Genomic DNA, 16374 nt, shown 5'->3' on the forward strand with positions numbered 1-16374 from the left:
TGAAATTTTGTTGAAATTTACACATTCCTGTGGAACATGGTTTTGATTAATGACATTTTCCAACAGAAAAACAATGAACTGGAAAAATTCTAACCGGCTGTGCCTCATTCTCAGTTTTTAAAAATCAGAATTTATAAGATTTGTTTTCAACACATTTATTTGAATTCTCCTCTCTCTTTTTTGTATTCCCATTCTTTGTTCACTATGTTCATTTTCTAGTTTGTCAGATGTAAACTTCAAACTGTTTGGGGCAGGGACTGTTTTTCCTTGTCTCTGTGAAGTGTCATGCTAAATTATGGTACTACAAAATAATAGTTTAAAACCTTAACTAGATTTTAACCAAGTTTCTGTCTGGGAATTTATTCATTGGGCACACAGCACACCCAAGTTTGTTTCTGAGCCTGGATATTGCTGCAATCTTCCGTACAGATGGGAAAAGGGCATTATATCCTCTGTGGTCAGTGAAAGGAATTTAAAGCAGAAAGAGGTTCTGTTTATTTTTAATGCAATAGTCACTGTGGCCAGGATTAAAAAAATATCAAGTTCTTCAGAAGTGTGAATTACTAAGGACAAAAAAACCTCCAAAAGTGGGATGACAGCTAGCTGGAATAACTGCTGCTCCTATTCCCAAATTCACAGTTCCTTCTTACAGCTTTGTTGGCATTTAAGCAAACTGTGAAGTGATTTCAGCAGCTTCTGAAGGATGACAGTTTATTTTGCATTTCGCTCACTTGAAACATATAAGTATCCAAGTCAATAAAGGTGCAAGAAACAAACATTGCCAGTTCTTTTATATTCTCTATTTGTCTTTCTGTAGGCAAGCAGTTTGGGGTTATGGAAAAGGGCATTAAACACATCTCTGCATAGCAAGGAACTGGTTATTCTTTGTTAAAAATAATAATTTGCACTTCTGTAGAGCCTACCATTTGTGGACCTCAAGATACTTTATAAATGTGAATAAATAAAGCCCCACAACACCCTTATGGCGTGAGCATTATCATCCTCAATATGGAAACTGAGGCACAGAGAAGTTAAGGCCCAAATCTTTGGAATGACAACACTACATAATGTATTTGTATCTTTACTGTGGAAAACTCAACAACAATATATAATAAGTAATCTTTTTTAAAGAAAAGAAAGTACTTTGTAGCAAGTTGGTGTTAATATTTTCTGTCACTCCAAGTACATAAAATATTTGAAACAGAGGTTTTCATTTCCTTGTGGAAAAGCATTAAAAAAGTAACATGAATGAGGCAGTATTTCTTGTAGTGACATATGCAAAAATTATTAGTGCATATTCAGGCCTCTAACTATTGCATTATATTGTTAAACAAAACAACATGTTCGCACTTGCTTTACTACTAGGATTTAAGACGTGCTTTGTTTTGGACAGGAGAGCACTGCAGAATCTAAATAAAGAGCTAAACGATTTGAGAGAAAGAGCACAGTCCATCTAGGAAGAGGCCTACACCCTATTAATCCCTTTGGCTGGGAATCATTCACTCAAGGACTGATGAAGTGGTTTTCTTCCGAGGTTACAGTAAGGGGTTGGTGGCTTATAGCTCACTATAAAGAGAGCAAGCTTGGTCCAGTACACTTCACAGAGATGTGATCCATGTTATAAGACACTTCCAAATGAAACAGATGGACAAGCGCAAAAGGAAGATTCGTTCCCCCAGCTCAATTTTTAATATAACGATTTTTCCTGTAACACATCCCTATTTAATGTTGTCTTCTTCTTTACAATGTTTGTATAGAATAAACTGTCCTGTTGATACTGGGTGAAGTTTTTGAACTTTCCCAGCCTGCTTGTTTCCAAGTTCTCTTTTTTTAAGGACTTCCTCACTCCCATCCCAGCCATCCTTAATCAGGTGGGCAAGACATGGAGCACCACAGGCCTTGCATCTGTCCTGACCAGATATTTTCTTTAAAAACAGACTGTTTGCAAACAAATTCTTTGGCCTGGATCCTCCCAGAGACCTGTGCACAGAGGGGACTCCCCACATGCAAATCAACTCCTCCTGGCATGGAAGATGGGTTCAGTCACCTGTACCGCACCATCTCCCTTTCTCTAGACCTTGCAGCCTCTGTCCTAGAATCTGCGTAGGTGGAGAAGTGGTGACTGGAGGGGTTGGAAGAAAACATAACCCTCCCCTTGACAGGCAGAAATGCTGTTTTATCTTTTCCATATGATCCCTTCTGGGGATCTCAGAAGCAGCAGTGACCAGGGAGAGCTCCTGGTAGCCAGGGACATAAGGGGTAAACCAGTAGAGGCCAGAACCAATGCAAAAGCAAATGGACTTCATGTGGATGGCCTTGGCCCCCTGTCGGTTCCTCAAAATCTATAAGGGAAAAAACTGAAGGGTTTCCCGGTCAACCATGGAAGGAGGGGAGTGATGGCCCATGTTGTACAATGAGGATGTATTTATTTATTTGGGGATAGCGGGGGAAGACATCTTTGAAGTGATCTTCAGAGATCACATGGCTCTTGATGGTGCTGGTTTTTACCCAAAATGTAATGCCCACTAAGAGTTTAAACTAAGGCCCTACTGCACCTGCCAACAAAGATTGGCCTGACCACCTCCTACAGAACCCAAATGCAACCAGAAAAAGGTCATTCACTGTTTTTGGATTCACAGATGTCAGGGGCAGAAGGGACCATTTTGATCATCAGCACAGGCAACAGAACTTCCCAAAGTAAGTTCCTAGAGCAGATCTTTTAGAAAAAACATCCAATCTTGATTTTAAAATTGCCAGTGATGAAGAATCCACCATGACCCTTGATAAGTTGTTCCAATGGTTAATTACCTTTACTGTTAAAAATGTACCCATTATTTCCAGTCTGAATTTATCTAGTTCAACTTCCAGCCACTGGATCATGTTATATCTTTCTCTCCTACTTCGACAAGCCCATTATTGACTATTTGTTCCCCATGTTGGTACATGAGATCTGTGATCAAGTCGCCCCTTAACTTTTTCTTTAAGATAAATAGATTGAGCTCCTCGAGTCTATCACTATAAGGCATGTTTTATAATCCTTCAATCATTCTTCTGGCTCTTCTCTGAAACCTCTCCAATTTATCAATGTCCCTCTTGAACTGTGGGCACCAGAACTGTACACAGTATTTCAGCAGCGGTTGCACCAGTGCCAAATACAGAGGGGTAAAATAACCTACCTACTCCTACTCGAGATTCCCCTGTTTATGCATCCTGGGGTTGCATTAGCCCTTTTGGCCATAGCGTCACATGTTCAGCTGATTATCCACCATGACCCTCAAATCTTTTTCAGAGTCCAGCTTCCCAGGAGTCCCCTATCCAGTAATATGACCTACATCCTTTGTTCCCAAATGTATACATTTACATTTAGTGACATCAAAACACCGTTTGCTTCTGCCCAGCTTCTCAAGAGATCCATATCCCTTGAATCAGTGACCTGTCCTCTATGTTATTTACCACTCCCCCAGTTTTTGTGTCACCTGACAAACTTTATCTGTGATTATTTTTATGTTTTCTTCTGGACATTGATAAAAATGTTAAATAGTGTAGGGCTGATCCCTATTGGACCCCACTAGAAATGCACCTGCTTGATGAGGATTTCCTATTTATAATTACATTTTGAAAACTATCAACCATCTTTTAATCCATTTATTGTATGCCACATTAATTTTATACTGTTCTAGGTTTTTTAATCAAAACATTGTGCGATACAAAGTCAAATGCCTTACCGAAGTCTAAGGACATTAAATCAACACTTGCCTTTATCAACCAAACTTGCAATCTCAGATTTCAAATTAGTTTGACAAGATGCATTTTCCATAAACCCATATTGATGGACATTAATTATATTACCCTTCTTTAATTCTTAATTAATCGATTCCCATATCAGCTGCTCCATTTTCCTGCCCAGGATCAATGTTAGACTGACACGCCTATAATTACCAGGGTCTACCCTTTTTAAAATACTGGCACAACATTAGCATTTTTCCAGTCTTCTGGATCTTCCCCAATGTCCAAGACTTATTGAAAATCAACATTAATGATCCAGCGAGCTCCTCAGTCAGCTCTTTTAAAACTCTTGGATGCAAGTTATATGAACCTGCTGATTTTAAAATGTCTAAGTTTATCGGTTGCTGTTCAACATCTTTCTGAACGGAAAGAGTGTTACTATCATCAGTCATATAAACTGCATCATCTTTTTTTTTTTCCCAAATAGAAAAATATTTATTGAACACTTCTGCCTTTTCTGCGTTATTATTGATAATTCTATCATTTCCATCTAGCAATGGTCAGTACTACTATGCGGATTCTTTTTGTTCCTGATATACTTTAAAAACTCCTCCTATTGTCTTTAACTCAACTGGCCGTAGATTTCTCCTTGTGTCCTTTTGTATCCATTATCAATTTTCTAAAATTCCTAGCTTGATTTATATTCATTACTATCAACTTCCCCTTTCTTCCATTTTTTTTTTTTTAATAGCTGCCTTCACTTCTCCTCTAAACAAGGCTGGTTTTCTAATATGGCCTTCTTCCTTTACTGAAGCTTTTTGAGCATCTAGTAAAGTGCTCTTAATCAATTTCCAATTATCACTCACATTTTTCAGCTCATATTCTTCCTCCCAGCTGATTTACCTCACAATTGTTTATCCAGCTTTGTGAAATTGGCCCTTTTAAAGCATAAAGTTTTGGGGGAAAATTTAATGAATATATTACATTACTGAACGAATTCAAGGAACAACAGTCAACAACTATTCACTCCCATTTATTCTATGTACTGTGCCTAGGGCGATAGTTTGTCTCCATAATTTCTGCTCTAAAAACACACCTTGAAGACCATCATGGTGGAATGGTTCCCCACCTCCTTCATTACCCTTCCTTTCAGTTATAATAGCAGATGCAAAGCGAGAGAGAAATTACAAAAGAAATTTATTTTTATGTCCAACATTAAACTTTATGGGTTAAGTACAGTATTTTACAAGTCAGCTGGGAAACGTAAAAAGTGCCCAAATGTTTGCAATCTCTGCGAAAACCAAAAACACTCTACAGATACAGGAAAAATACCTTTTGAAATAATATATTAACCAAGCAAGATCTCTAAATCTTACCTAAACTTAACCCTATAGAGAGCCTTACCAAGAACACATCACAGAGTTAGATCACAATAGAACAGTGGTTCTCAAACTTTTGTACTGGTGACCCCTTTCACATAGCAAGCCTCTAAGTGTGATCCCCCCGCTTATAAATTAAAAACACTTTTTTATATATTTAATACCATTATAAATACTGGAGGAAAAGTGGGGTTTGGGAGAGAGGCTGACAACTTAGGACCCCACATGTAACAACCTCACGACCACCTGAGGGGTCGTGACCCCCAGTTTGAGAACCCCTGCAATAGACATCTTCTGGGCAGTCTTTTCAAGCTTTCTACAGTCTAATGTTGGAATGGAGCTTTACTTCTAGTACAGGTTTTTAGGTCACTCATATAGGTGGCATTGCTTCTAAGATGTGAAATATTTATTCTTTCCTTTGTGTCACACACAGTCAAAATCACAAGGTAACAATTTCATTTTATAAAATGGAACACCTTCCCTCCATTTTCAGTTCTAATGAGGGCACACCCTAACAGTGGTCATTGCAAGGAATATTTATCCTAGTTATACGATAGGTTTCAACCTAATCCTAGGCCAAATGTTTTATACACTGCATTTATTTTGATGCCATCAGTGGGCCGTTCCCTAACTTTAACAGAAAATTAAAACAAACATATCCTTTCTGCCTGAAGAGTATTTTCTTTAAACACATGATTTATACTTTAATTCCAGCTGTGGGGAAGAAAAAATTGGTCTCTCAACAATTTAGCCATTTTTCCTGCACTGAAGAAAAAAACATAAATAATTTCATACCTCATAGTAGTCAATTATGTATCATTTGTTCATGAACTCTAAGCAATTAAGAAATAAGACTCAATGACCAAAATTTAATGGTGTAATAAGAATTAGCAAGGATAACAGGACTATCTGCTGAAGAAAAGTTAAATTTTAAAAAGTGGTTATTTCTAGACAAAAATTAGAATAATAATTTTTAAATCTAGTTTTAAGTAGATTAAAAAAGACTAAGAAAATGTCAAGTTTAGATATACAAGCACCAGCGGCGTATTAACGCCTAGGCCGACAAGGCCTTGGCCTAGGGTGGCAAATTTGTAAGAGCAGCCAGAGGCACCAACTTCCCCTGGCAGTGGTGAGTGCTCATGCCCCCCCGGCCCAGCCCCAACTCCACCCCTTCCCCCTTCCCCAAAGTCCCCACCCCAACACCACCCCCTCCCTGCCCCTATTGGTCCCCTTCCTCAAATCCCCGCCCCGGCCCCGCCTCCTCCCCTGAGCATGCCGCGTTCCCGCCTCTTCCCCCCTCCCTCCCAGCTATGTGAAGCTGTTTTGCGCACAAGTGCTGGTAGGGAGCGTGGAGAAGCAGGACCCGGCGGCGTGCTCAGGAGAGGAGGCAGAAGCGAGCTGGGGTGGGGAGCTGCCGGGAAGTGGGCGGCAATTATTTCAGGGCCTAGAGGCGGCAAAATTATTAATCCGCCACTGACAAGCACCATTTTTGTGCCCCCTGGTGCTCCTGTTTTGAAGAGCAGAAAATCTTAAAGTCATTTTTGTTTGCTGAACATATATAACTTCTACATGTGTCAACAGTGTTACTTTCCCATATTATTTAAAAAGATACATATATACACACTAGATTTTCTGGGTCTTTTTCTATTTTCACTTATCAAAGAACACTATGATAATCTGGATAATTATGTTCTTTACAAAAGAGCATTTTGTCATATCCTATGCATGCTACAGAATTATATCTATGATACCTTATAAATATGTCACATATCACATTTATTTTAGTGTCACTAGTGGTATATATTACTATACTGTCAGTGCTCAAACACTCACCTCATCATCATCCATTATATGCTGCTTTGCAAATTCGTACATTTCTGTCTGAAGTGTGGTTATGTTATAATATCGAACTGCTTCCTATCAGAACAAAAATGTCCAGATTATTTTTTAGGGCAATAAGACATTGTGAACTTATTTCTGAATTTCTCCCAAGGCATCAGACATCACCTGTGACTCTTCCAGCAAAGCCAGTTCCAAACTCAGCACTATTCTGGATTAATTTCAAGACTGCCCCATGTTTGTGAAAGGAAGATGGAAGTAACGAATGAACAAATATGCGAAGCAGAATATATAATATTTTCTGTGAATCCTTCAAATTGTGTCATCCTTTTGAATCTTCTTGCTGTCTTAAAAATTGGCCAGTTTGAGACTAAATGAATGAAATCCCAAAGTAAGCAGCTATAGGGTCAGAACATACCTGGCCTTAGTGTACGTGTTCACGAAGAGACACAAAGTGAGTGGTCAGTGTACTTGATGAAGCCCAGGTCTCCTTCCACATCATTCTATATAAAAAAGAAAAGGAGTACTAGTGGCACCTTAGAGACTAACCAATTTATTTGAGCATAAGCTTTCGTGAGCTACAGCTCACTTCATCCGATGCATTCAGTGGAAAATACAGTGAGGAGATTTATATACACACAGAACAAGAAAAAATGGGTGTTATCAAACCCCGGGGAGGGGGGGAGAAGAAAACCTTTTGTAGTGATAATCAAGGTGGGCCATTTCCAGCAGTTAACAAGAATGTCTGAGGAACAGTGTGGCCCACCTTGATTATCACTACAAAAGGTTTTCTTTTCCCCCCTCGCCTCCCCGCTCTCCTGCTGGTAATAGCTCATCTTAAGTGATCACTCTCCTTACAGTGTGTATGATAACACCCATTCTTTCTTTTTGTGTGTATATAAATCTCCTCACTGTATTTTCCACTGAATGCATCCGATGAAGTGAGCTGTAGCTCACGAAAGCTTATGCTCAAATAAATTGGTTAGTCTCTAAGGTGCCACAAGTACTCCTTCTCTTTTTGTGAATACAGACTAACACGGCTGCTACTCTGAAACCTATCATTCTATGGAGTTGGCCAACCATGGAGAGAGATGCATGCTGACAGTGGCTCTGGAACACTTTTTATAGTTGGCGTACCGAAAGCCAGCTAATGAAGCTGCAAACCATGTGTGTTCAAAAGCAACTTGAAAAAGCGCAATTCCTGCTCATACCACACGGGTGCAGCACAGCTCTGGGATTCTCAAGAATCACGAAATAATGGTAGCTTTGTTCTGACAGCACCAGCAAACTTTTCACAGTGAAACCTGGGGGTGCTGCAGCACCTGCCACACCCCTAGTTCTCACACCTCTGCATGCTGAGGTATAGTGCACTGCCCTCTACTCAGAGTGGTGGCTGAACATCACAATCTATCTTATAGTAAACAGTTGCTATGTTTGGTGGTATTACCACCATCTGCAATGTTTGTTCCATATAACTCTTTCAGGCAGGGTAACAGGAGAAAGGATTCCTTCTCCTTCACAAGGGTGTCCAAAGCATAGCGTAAGGTCAAAATGCAGCCCCAGGCCAACTTAACCCTGTGTAACTGCTAGGGGAATGCAAAGCAGGTCAACTGTGGGATTTTCTGCTGGGCAATTCAAACAAAAAGCAATTTCTAATAATTTTTGGAGGATCAAAGTATAAGCACAGTGGTATGCATTTAAAATAGTACATAAACACAGAGGTGCTACAGGATTTGAGCTCCTGGAAAGCAGTCAATGAATCCTACAGTGTCAAAGTATGGGTGTCTGTGCTTCTTTCTCTGCATTCCACATCCTAAATGCATTTGCAGGTGGCTAATTTCTTAGAAATTTTACATTTATGGCCATTACATAAGTCACTCCCTATGGATCTCGCAGCCATGTTGAAGACCAATGCTGAAGTTCAAGTCTACTTTGAAACGGGACTACATAAAAATGGCACCTTCTCACTCACCAGATCTGTTCCCTGGGTGAGCTGAGACTCATATCTGCTGACTGTAGAGACAATGAGATTTTACTGCATTTTGCTCCTGTTAGCTCTGCAAAGCCAGCACAGTTCAGGGCTTGTCTTAACTACAAAGTTAAGTCGAGGAATAACTCGCGTGTTGTTCCAACTCAAGTCTCATCCACACACAAAACCCTTAAACTCGAGTGGTCATGCTTTTAACTTGAGTTTGTTGACCTGAGAGGGGATATAAGCTCAAAGTTCAAGTGAACACAACTTGTCAGCTGCTAACATGATCACTCTACAGTGTGGATACAGGCTAGTGTCATTTGAATACCTCTTGTCCTCCAATGCCTTCCCATAATTCTCCCCTATGTGCCCAGAAAGGACAGACAAATTCTCCTACAATTCACGGAGCGGTTCAGGTTATTGCAGTACTAAGAATCATATGACATGCACCTAGACGTCTAAGTGGCACACATGAATGAGAGCGGCACCAGTGTGGATGCAGCACCTTGAGTGTTGTTTCAGTGTGGCTGCTCTCACTCCAGCTAGACTAACCCAAAGTAACTGCAATGAAGACAGACCCTAAGTGAGTGTGAGCCAGATTCTATTCTGGATCATGCATCATCAACAGAAATGTTAACTGAATTCCAGTGAGTTATACATATGCAAACCCACTGAAACTGATGTGGTTGTGCACGTGTCACTAATGATGTATTTTGCATGCAGAACCATAGTACTGGCAAGAAGGCACAAGAAAGAACCAAGCTTCATTCTTGGTTCCCAGGCTGAGTTTGCAGAGCAAGCAGTTTACAAGTAAAAAAAAACAACAACAAAGTCTTTTACTTGTAAATTGGGAACATTGGATCTGGAAGTTAAGCTGAAGCTAACAACACAGAGCCCCATTATACCATTTTTACAGAGTCACTTTTCAAAGTATAGCTGCACTTTATCTTGGTTCCTTGCTAAACTGAATTATAACATGGCTTGGCTGGCCTGTTTGGAGGAAAGCCATGTTAAAAGGTTTTTCAGAAGGCATTCTATGTTAGGTGGCTAGGTGTAATACACCATAGGTATATCCCAGCCACCCTGGCTATAAAACTGCTTTCTGAAAAACCTTTTTAATGTGGTTGTTCCTGTCCACAGCAACCAGACAAATGTGTTCTGAAATGGTTTGTGGAAAATGGTGTAAATATGGTTATTAAATATAGCTACATTCCAGTGCTTACAGAACTTAGAAGAAAAACAGGCAGCCTTCATGACCAGGGAGTGATCTGTTGACAAGCAGTAAGTGACCAACAAGAGTCCGAATGCTGTTGTGGTGCCACTTAGTTTGGAAGTCTCCAGATCTTCAGTGACTGGTTAGGTAGCCCTCACAGGCAGATAAAATAAACAAGTGTAGATAAGGTGGTAAACAGGCATGTTTGATATCTCAGTGAATTAATGTGTACCTCAGTATACTCCAGCAGAGAGGGAAGAATTGTAAAATCCCTTCTCTACACAATATACAGATATTTTTACAACTCTCTGATTCTAGTAAGTGAATTGTGTTCGACACAAAAACCTCTAAACAATCCTTCTCTGCCATAACTTCCACTCTGTTGGATTCTGGGGTAACATTACGAGACATCTTGCAAGCAATTTACCCACTCAACTTACTGGTCTGGGCTGGAAATCTGCCTCTGTGAGTCCCCATTTGTCTTTATGGTATTGATAATAGACCATGTTCTGTTTCATCACTTCATCTTTCTGGTCGAAGAGCATGTAGCTAGCAACACAAGGGGCTGCATTCTTCATATCATTCACTGAATTAATAAAAACAAACATAAGCCTGCAGAGAAGGTAAATGAGCAACAGCCCACATTTCCCTTTATTATCCAAACTCAGGAAATTCAGGTGACGACATGTGCAGTACTCCTCCCAAATCTTCCTTCCCAACTGTATAAAATAAACAACCACCCATAAAGGACTTAAAACACAAAAACAAAAAAATCCCCATCCTGGCTGACTCTGAAAAGCTTTCACAGAACATTACCTGGCTACAACTTTGCCCAGTAACAGGATGAATGATGTGTACCACTCAGAGGTTATTTCATGAGATAACAATATGCAAGGCATGTTCCAAAGAGCCCACTTCTTAACTCTGGAGATTGTTTGAAAGATTTACAATTCTCTCACCATAAAAATGCAAGAGATAATCTTAAATCAAAAGTCTACGATCAACACAGAAAAAACTTTGCCATGATTTGATTTTTATTTTTTAATATTATATAACAACCAAAAACTCTTCCCTGCATTCCAACAACCAGGGCAGTATTGGCCCAGTTTGGTCATCTTCCCCCATTTTGTGACATTCTTTATGGTAAAACTGAGTTAAGAGGGTGAGGGAAGAGCAAACAAGGAGGTGGATAATCAAATGGCAAAAGACCTCAACTCAAGCCTGAATTTTACCCTCTGATGGGAGTCAGCAGAAGCTAGGCATGCATCCAAAGGCAGAATTTGGCTCTCAAAATGCAGGTCTTTGCCTAAAAAGAGACTGTAAAATTCTCAGTGATCTTCTTACCAAATGTGTTCCTTCTAACTACCAGCCCTTCAACCTCAATGTGGTCTTGGAAAGTCAAGCCAGGCTCTTTCCTTTTGTCCTGGGGTGCGTAGCCCATGCAGATAAGGAATGGATTAATGTGGGCCTGCGAAGCCAATTATACTACCTGGTTGTACGCAGAGGATGGGCCAGTCTTAATTAAAGCTGAAGCTCAGCTGGGGAAGGAGCTGGTCACGGTGACTATAAAGAGTGGAAGCATATCTTAAAAGGAGACTTTCTTGGTGTTAGAGAACGGAGAGACCAGCAAGGTCACAGGTGAAGGCCAAGGGAAGAGTTAGCCCAGGGGATCCTCTCCTGAGTAGCAAAGTCTAGCAAGAGGCCAGGAAACATACAGAGCAGCCATCGGGCTGGCACAAGCTCTGGTGAAGAGGCCTGATAATAAGGCAGGATCTGGACTTCCACACAGAGAGCCCTACAAGGTATCCCACTGAGGAACAAAGAGGGATGGAAAGTCACACCTGAAGAGGGCGGAAGGCGATTTAAGTTGGTACTTTTAGCTTGGGGATTTTGTTGTGGGAGAAAGAGTCCTGCAAGTCCTGGTCCTGAGAGAAGGGTAAACCTGGAGAAGCCTGCTGACAGGCTATGGTAAGAAGAAGTCTAATGAGGCAGCATGAAAGGAATTTGATAGAGCAGACCTTGGCTGCTGGTTACAGGGTCCCTGGAATGAAACTCACAGTAGTGGGAAGGCCTGGGTTCCTCTACCAGCTCCTGGGGAGGATAGTGACAGGCACCTGACAACCCCAAGAGAAGGGTGATGAGGACTACCAGGGCCCATTGGGGCCAAAGCCCTTTTGTAAGGATGCTGGACTTTTTCCATTGGACTTTGTTACTCTGGAAATGGTGAAACTAAAGCATGACCTGGCTGGAGGGCTGAGTCACAAGAAGAGGCAGACTACTACAAGGCCTGAGTGGCTGTCGGCAATGAGCGCTAGAGGAGGAGTCTGCTGTGCCATATCCAGCCATGAATGGGTGCACAGTAAGTCAACCCTTCTACACCTTTTCACATATCCACAGCAATAAAAGTTCAGCTGGTCAAATTAGGCTTTTGTTACATCTGCCTTCAGAGGGCTGCAAAGGTGTAATTGATTGGAAATTAGAAAACAATAATTTTCTGAACAAGGAACAGAACCTAGCTCAGTCTCTCAGCTGCATTGTGTCTGCAGAGTTGGCAGAAATTAAAAAAAAAAAAAAAAAAAAGGCAAGGAAAATTCTTCTAGTCACTGAGTCAGCAGATGTGATTCTGAATACATGCAAGGAGCACATCTGCTGAGAAAGCACGGGCAATGTTTACAAAATCACTTTTCAGAATACAACTGCACTTTAATAATTGAGGAGTATTCACAGAGTCATCCAAAGACAAATGAAAAAATATCCATCATAGAAAGTGTGCAGGGAAGCTTCCATACACAGTTGCGGCCATATCAGCAGTTCCCATACCAAGTACACCCTATGAATACCTCGTTTACCCAAACGCCTTTATAAGAACTATCATTCCTGATACACAGTTTTCAATAATAGGTTTCCTCTTTATGCATGTCCCCAGTTCTAATCAGATGAATGAGGTCCTACTATGAAAAGAAAAATGTATGGAACAGTTTACAGTCCCTTGTGGTGGAAAAAAATACTACTTGTATAATTAATTTTCAATCGTTTGCATTATATTTGATGCACTGCCTCTAGGTCATAATTTCTCTTCTTCCTAGCTGTAATAGTTGGAAGTCTCTATATAACAAAAAAAGCTCTCTTGTCTTGGTAAATCAGCACATCTCTCTATTTAAAAAGGCTTTGCGAGCCACAGTGTGGGACTGAAGGCTTGTCTGCACTGTATAACTACAATAATCTAGCTGTACCAAGGCAAATGCCTACTGTACATGCGCTGCACCTGTGTAAAAAATAGCCTGCACTGAGGCAGTTTAACCCAGAATGCACCAATGCCAGCCACTGTACATCAGAGAAGCATGTCTACAATAGGGGGAGAGGAAAGAAAGGATAGTTAAGTGGTTGGGACAGTGGCTTGACTACTCAGAAGACCTGAGCTCAACTCCCGCTTCCCCATACACTGCCCATACTACCTTGGGAAAGTCGCTTGGTGTCTCTGTGACTCAGTTCCCTATCTGTAAAATAAGGATAACACTATTTCCCCACCTCACAGGGGTATTGAGAATAAATACATTAATGATTGTGAGCTGCTTACGCACTACAGTAATGAGGGCCATATAAGTACCTAAGATAGATTGGTACAGAAGTCCCCAGTGTAGATAAGTGCTGAGAAGGACCAGTAGATTGTACCAACAGGAGTCAAAGGGCTTGTCTACACTGGCACTTTACAGCACTGCAACTTTCTTGCGCAGGGGGGGTGAACCCCTGCCCAAGCGCAGCGAGTTTCAGCACTGTAAAGCGCCTGTGTAGACTGTACCAGCGCTGGGAGCCGCTGGGAGCTCGTTGAGGTGGATTTTTTACTTTCTCCCAGCGCTCTGCTGCGGCCACACAAGTCACATTACAGCGCTGTCACAGCAGTGCTTTAGTGTTGCCAGTGTAGACTAGCCCAAAGGACTGCAGCAGAATGTGACAAATCAAGTCATGCTTATTCTGTAATTGTCTAAGATGCAAGTCTTCATTTCTCTAACAGAAACCTGATTAAAGACCATTAACAGCCAAGCACCTCCTACAATTTCTGTCACTTCGGTGGGAGTGGAGCGGGCTTAGCACTTGGCAGGATCAGGCCATAAAATGCTTTTCTCCCAAATCAATTTCATATGGGGGCTATTCACCTCTCCTCACATATGTTTGTCTCGCATAGATATCAATGGCACTTACACATGCCCGGGGAGAAAGAGGAGACTAGACGTCTCTGACTTTAAGTTCAAAATAGATTAATTGCAATTTCAAGATGCCATAAATAAAATATTCTAAACCATTGTCACTGGAGGAGGCTTGCCAGTACCATCCCAAGCTTATTTTTTAAAAAGACCCAAAACACTACTTACATTTATAATAGGCAAACTGTAAGTAATGGTACATGGTTGCCACAAACTTCTCTACAACAAAGCCTCCTATGACTGGAGTCAGGCTACTTTCACACTGCAGTTTGCATTCAAGGACTTCAGTGTAGTGATCTAAAGGAAAACAGAGATAGAACACAGTTAGCTGTTTCAGAAGCACTCCTGCAGCCAGCTCCCCTATACATTATGGCTCCATATCACTCCCCTGGGTCCTGGACACCAAGGTCCTGATGTTCAGAGATCCTGAGCCCTCACAATTCCAGCTGAAGTCATGAGAAGTGTTAGTGCTCAGCACTTCTGGAATGCAGGCCCCAGTGACTTCAGACCAAAAGCTTCAGTCAAAGTAAACAGCTATGTTATGTTTTACAGACACATACAGGCAGCCTGTGTTGACACATTTTATATACAATGATATTTCTATCTATTAAATGATTGAAATGGAGTACTGCTGTATTTCTACCTGTGACCTTAATAGTGATTTTTTTTAAAGTAGTTGATATCTTTGCAGTCTTATTTAATTGTTTTGTCACAAAATAAAAGCTGATACTACTGGATATTGTCATGCCAAGGAGAAAGGTAAAAGGTATTCCAAAACAACCTTACAGTTTGTAGCTTTTTGCCTTTCTCCGGTATTTGGTCTCAAGAAAATAGATGCAAATATGGTAACTTATTCACAGAACATCTTTCATCCTACAAGATCCTAAATTCAAGTTCACAAACTCAATTACAAACCACTCAACAGCTCAAAACAGGTTAGAACCAGAAGTAATAAATAATTTTGAGATATACTTCTTACAGAGCCTTTTAAAGGATCTCAAAGTCCCGAACATTAATAACTCTTTAAAACTCAACACCCAGGTAAAGTAGATATTGGCACTTCAGTTCCTTTGTCAGCAAAATGGAAGTGACAGGTAATACAGTGAGTCAATGACAGACGGTAAAAGATCAAGAACTTGGCCCCTCAGTTCCTTTTCTCTATCCACTAAGCCCCCTTTCCTCCCAGAAGTGAAGACTACTGTATCCATTGAAAATGCAGGATGAACATAGAATCATAGAATATCAGGGTTGGAAGGGACCTCAGGAGGTCATCTAGTCCAACCCCCTGCTCAAAGCAGGACCAATCCCCAATTAAATCATCCCAGCCAGAGCTTTGTCAAGCCTGACCTTAAAAACTTCTAAGGAAGGAGATTCTACCACCTCCCTAGGTAACGCATTCCAGTGTTTCACCACCCTCCTAGTGAAAAAGATTTCCTAATATCCAACCTAAACCTCCCCCACTGCAACTTGAGACCATTACTCCTTGTCCCGTCGTCTTCTACCACTGAGAATAGTCTAGAACCATCCTCTTTGGAACCACCTCTCAGGTAGTTGAAAGCAGCTATCAAATCCCCCCTCATTCTTCTCTTCTGCAGACTAAACAATCCCAGTTCCCTCAGCCTTTCCTCATAAGTCATGTGTTCCAGACCCCTAATCATTTTTGTTGCCCTTCGCTGGACTCTCTCCAATTTATCCACATCCTTCTTGTAGTGTGGGGCCCAAAACTGGACACAGTACTCCAGATGAGGCCTCACCCATGTCGAATAGAGGGGAACGATCACGTCCCTCGATCTGCTGGCTATGCCCCTACTTATACATCCCAAAATGCCATTGGCCTTCTTGGCAACAAGGGCACATTGTTGACTCATATCCAGCTTCTCGTCCACTGTCACCCCAGGTCCTTTTCCGCAGAACTGCTGCCTAGCCATTCAGTCCCTAGTCTGTAGCAGTGCATTGGATTCTTCCGTCCTAAGTGCAGGACCCTGCACTTATCCTTGTTGAACCTCATCAGATTTCTTTTGGCCCAATGCTCCAATTTGTCTA

General features: G+C 41.1%; 1 protein-coding gene across 1 annotated transcript in view; it reads right to left on the reverse strand.

The window, feature by feature from the left end:
• LOC102931826 (cartilage associated protein) overlaps positions 1 to 16374 on the reverse strand; it is a 39787-nt gene that overhangs the window by 9802 nt on the left and 13611 nt on the right. Inside the window, exons 4-6 of the mRNA XM_027819602.3 lie at positions 14500 to 14628; positions 10570 to 10715; positions 6939 to 7022 (exon numbers count right to left, since the gene is read on the reverse strand). Of these exons, the coding sequence (XP_027675403.2) occupies positions 6939 to 7022; positions 10570 to 10715; positions 14500 to 14628 (359 nt within the window). The remainder of the gene's footprint in view (positions 1 to 6938; positions 7023 to 10569; positions 10716 to 14499; positions 14629 to 16374) is intronic.

This window comes from Chelonia mydas, chromosome 2 (assembly GCF_015237465.2).
Source record: "Chelonia mydas isolate rCheMyd1 chromosome 2, rCheMyd1.pri.v2, whole genome shotgun sequence".
NCBI classification, from domain to species: domain Eukaryota; kingdom Metazoa; phylum Chordata; order Testudines; family Cheloniidae; genus Chelonia; species Chelonia mydas.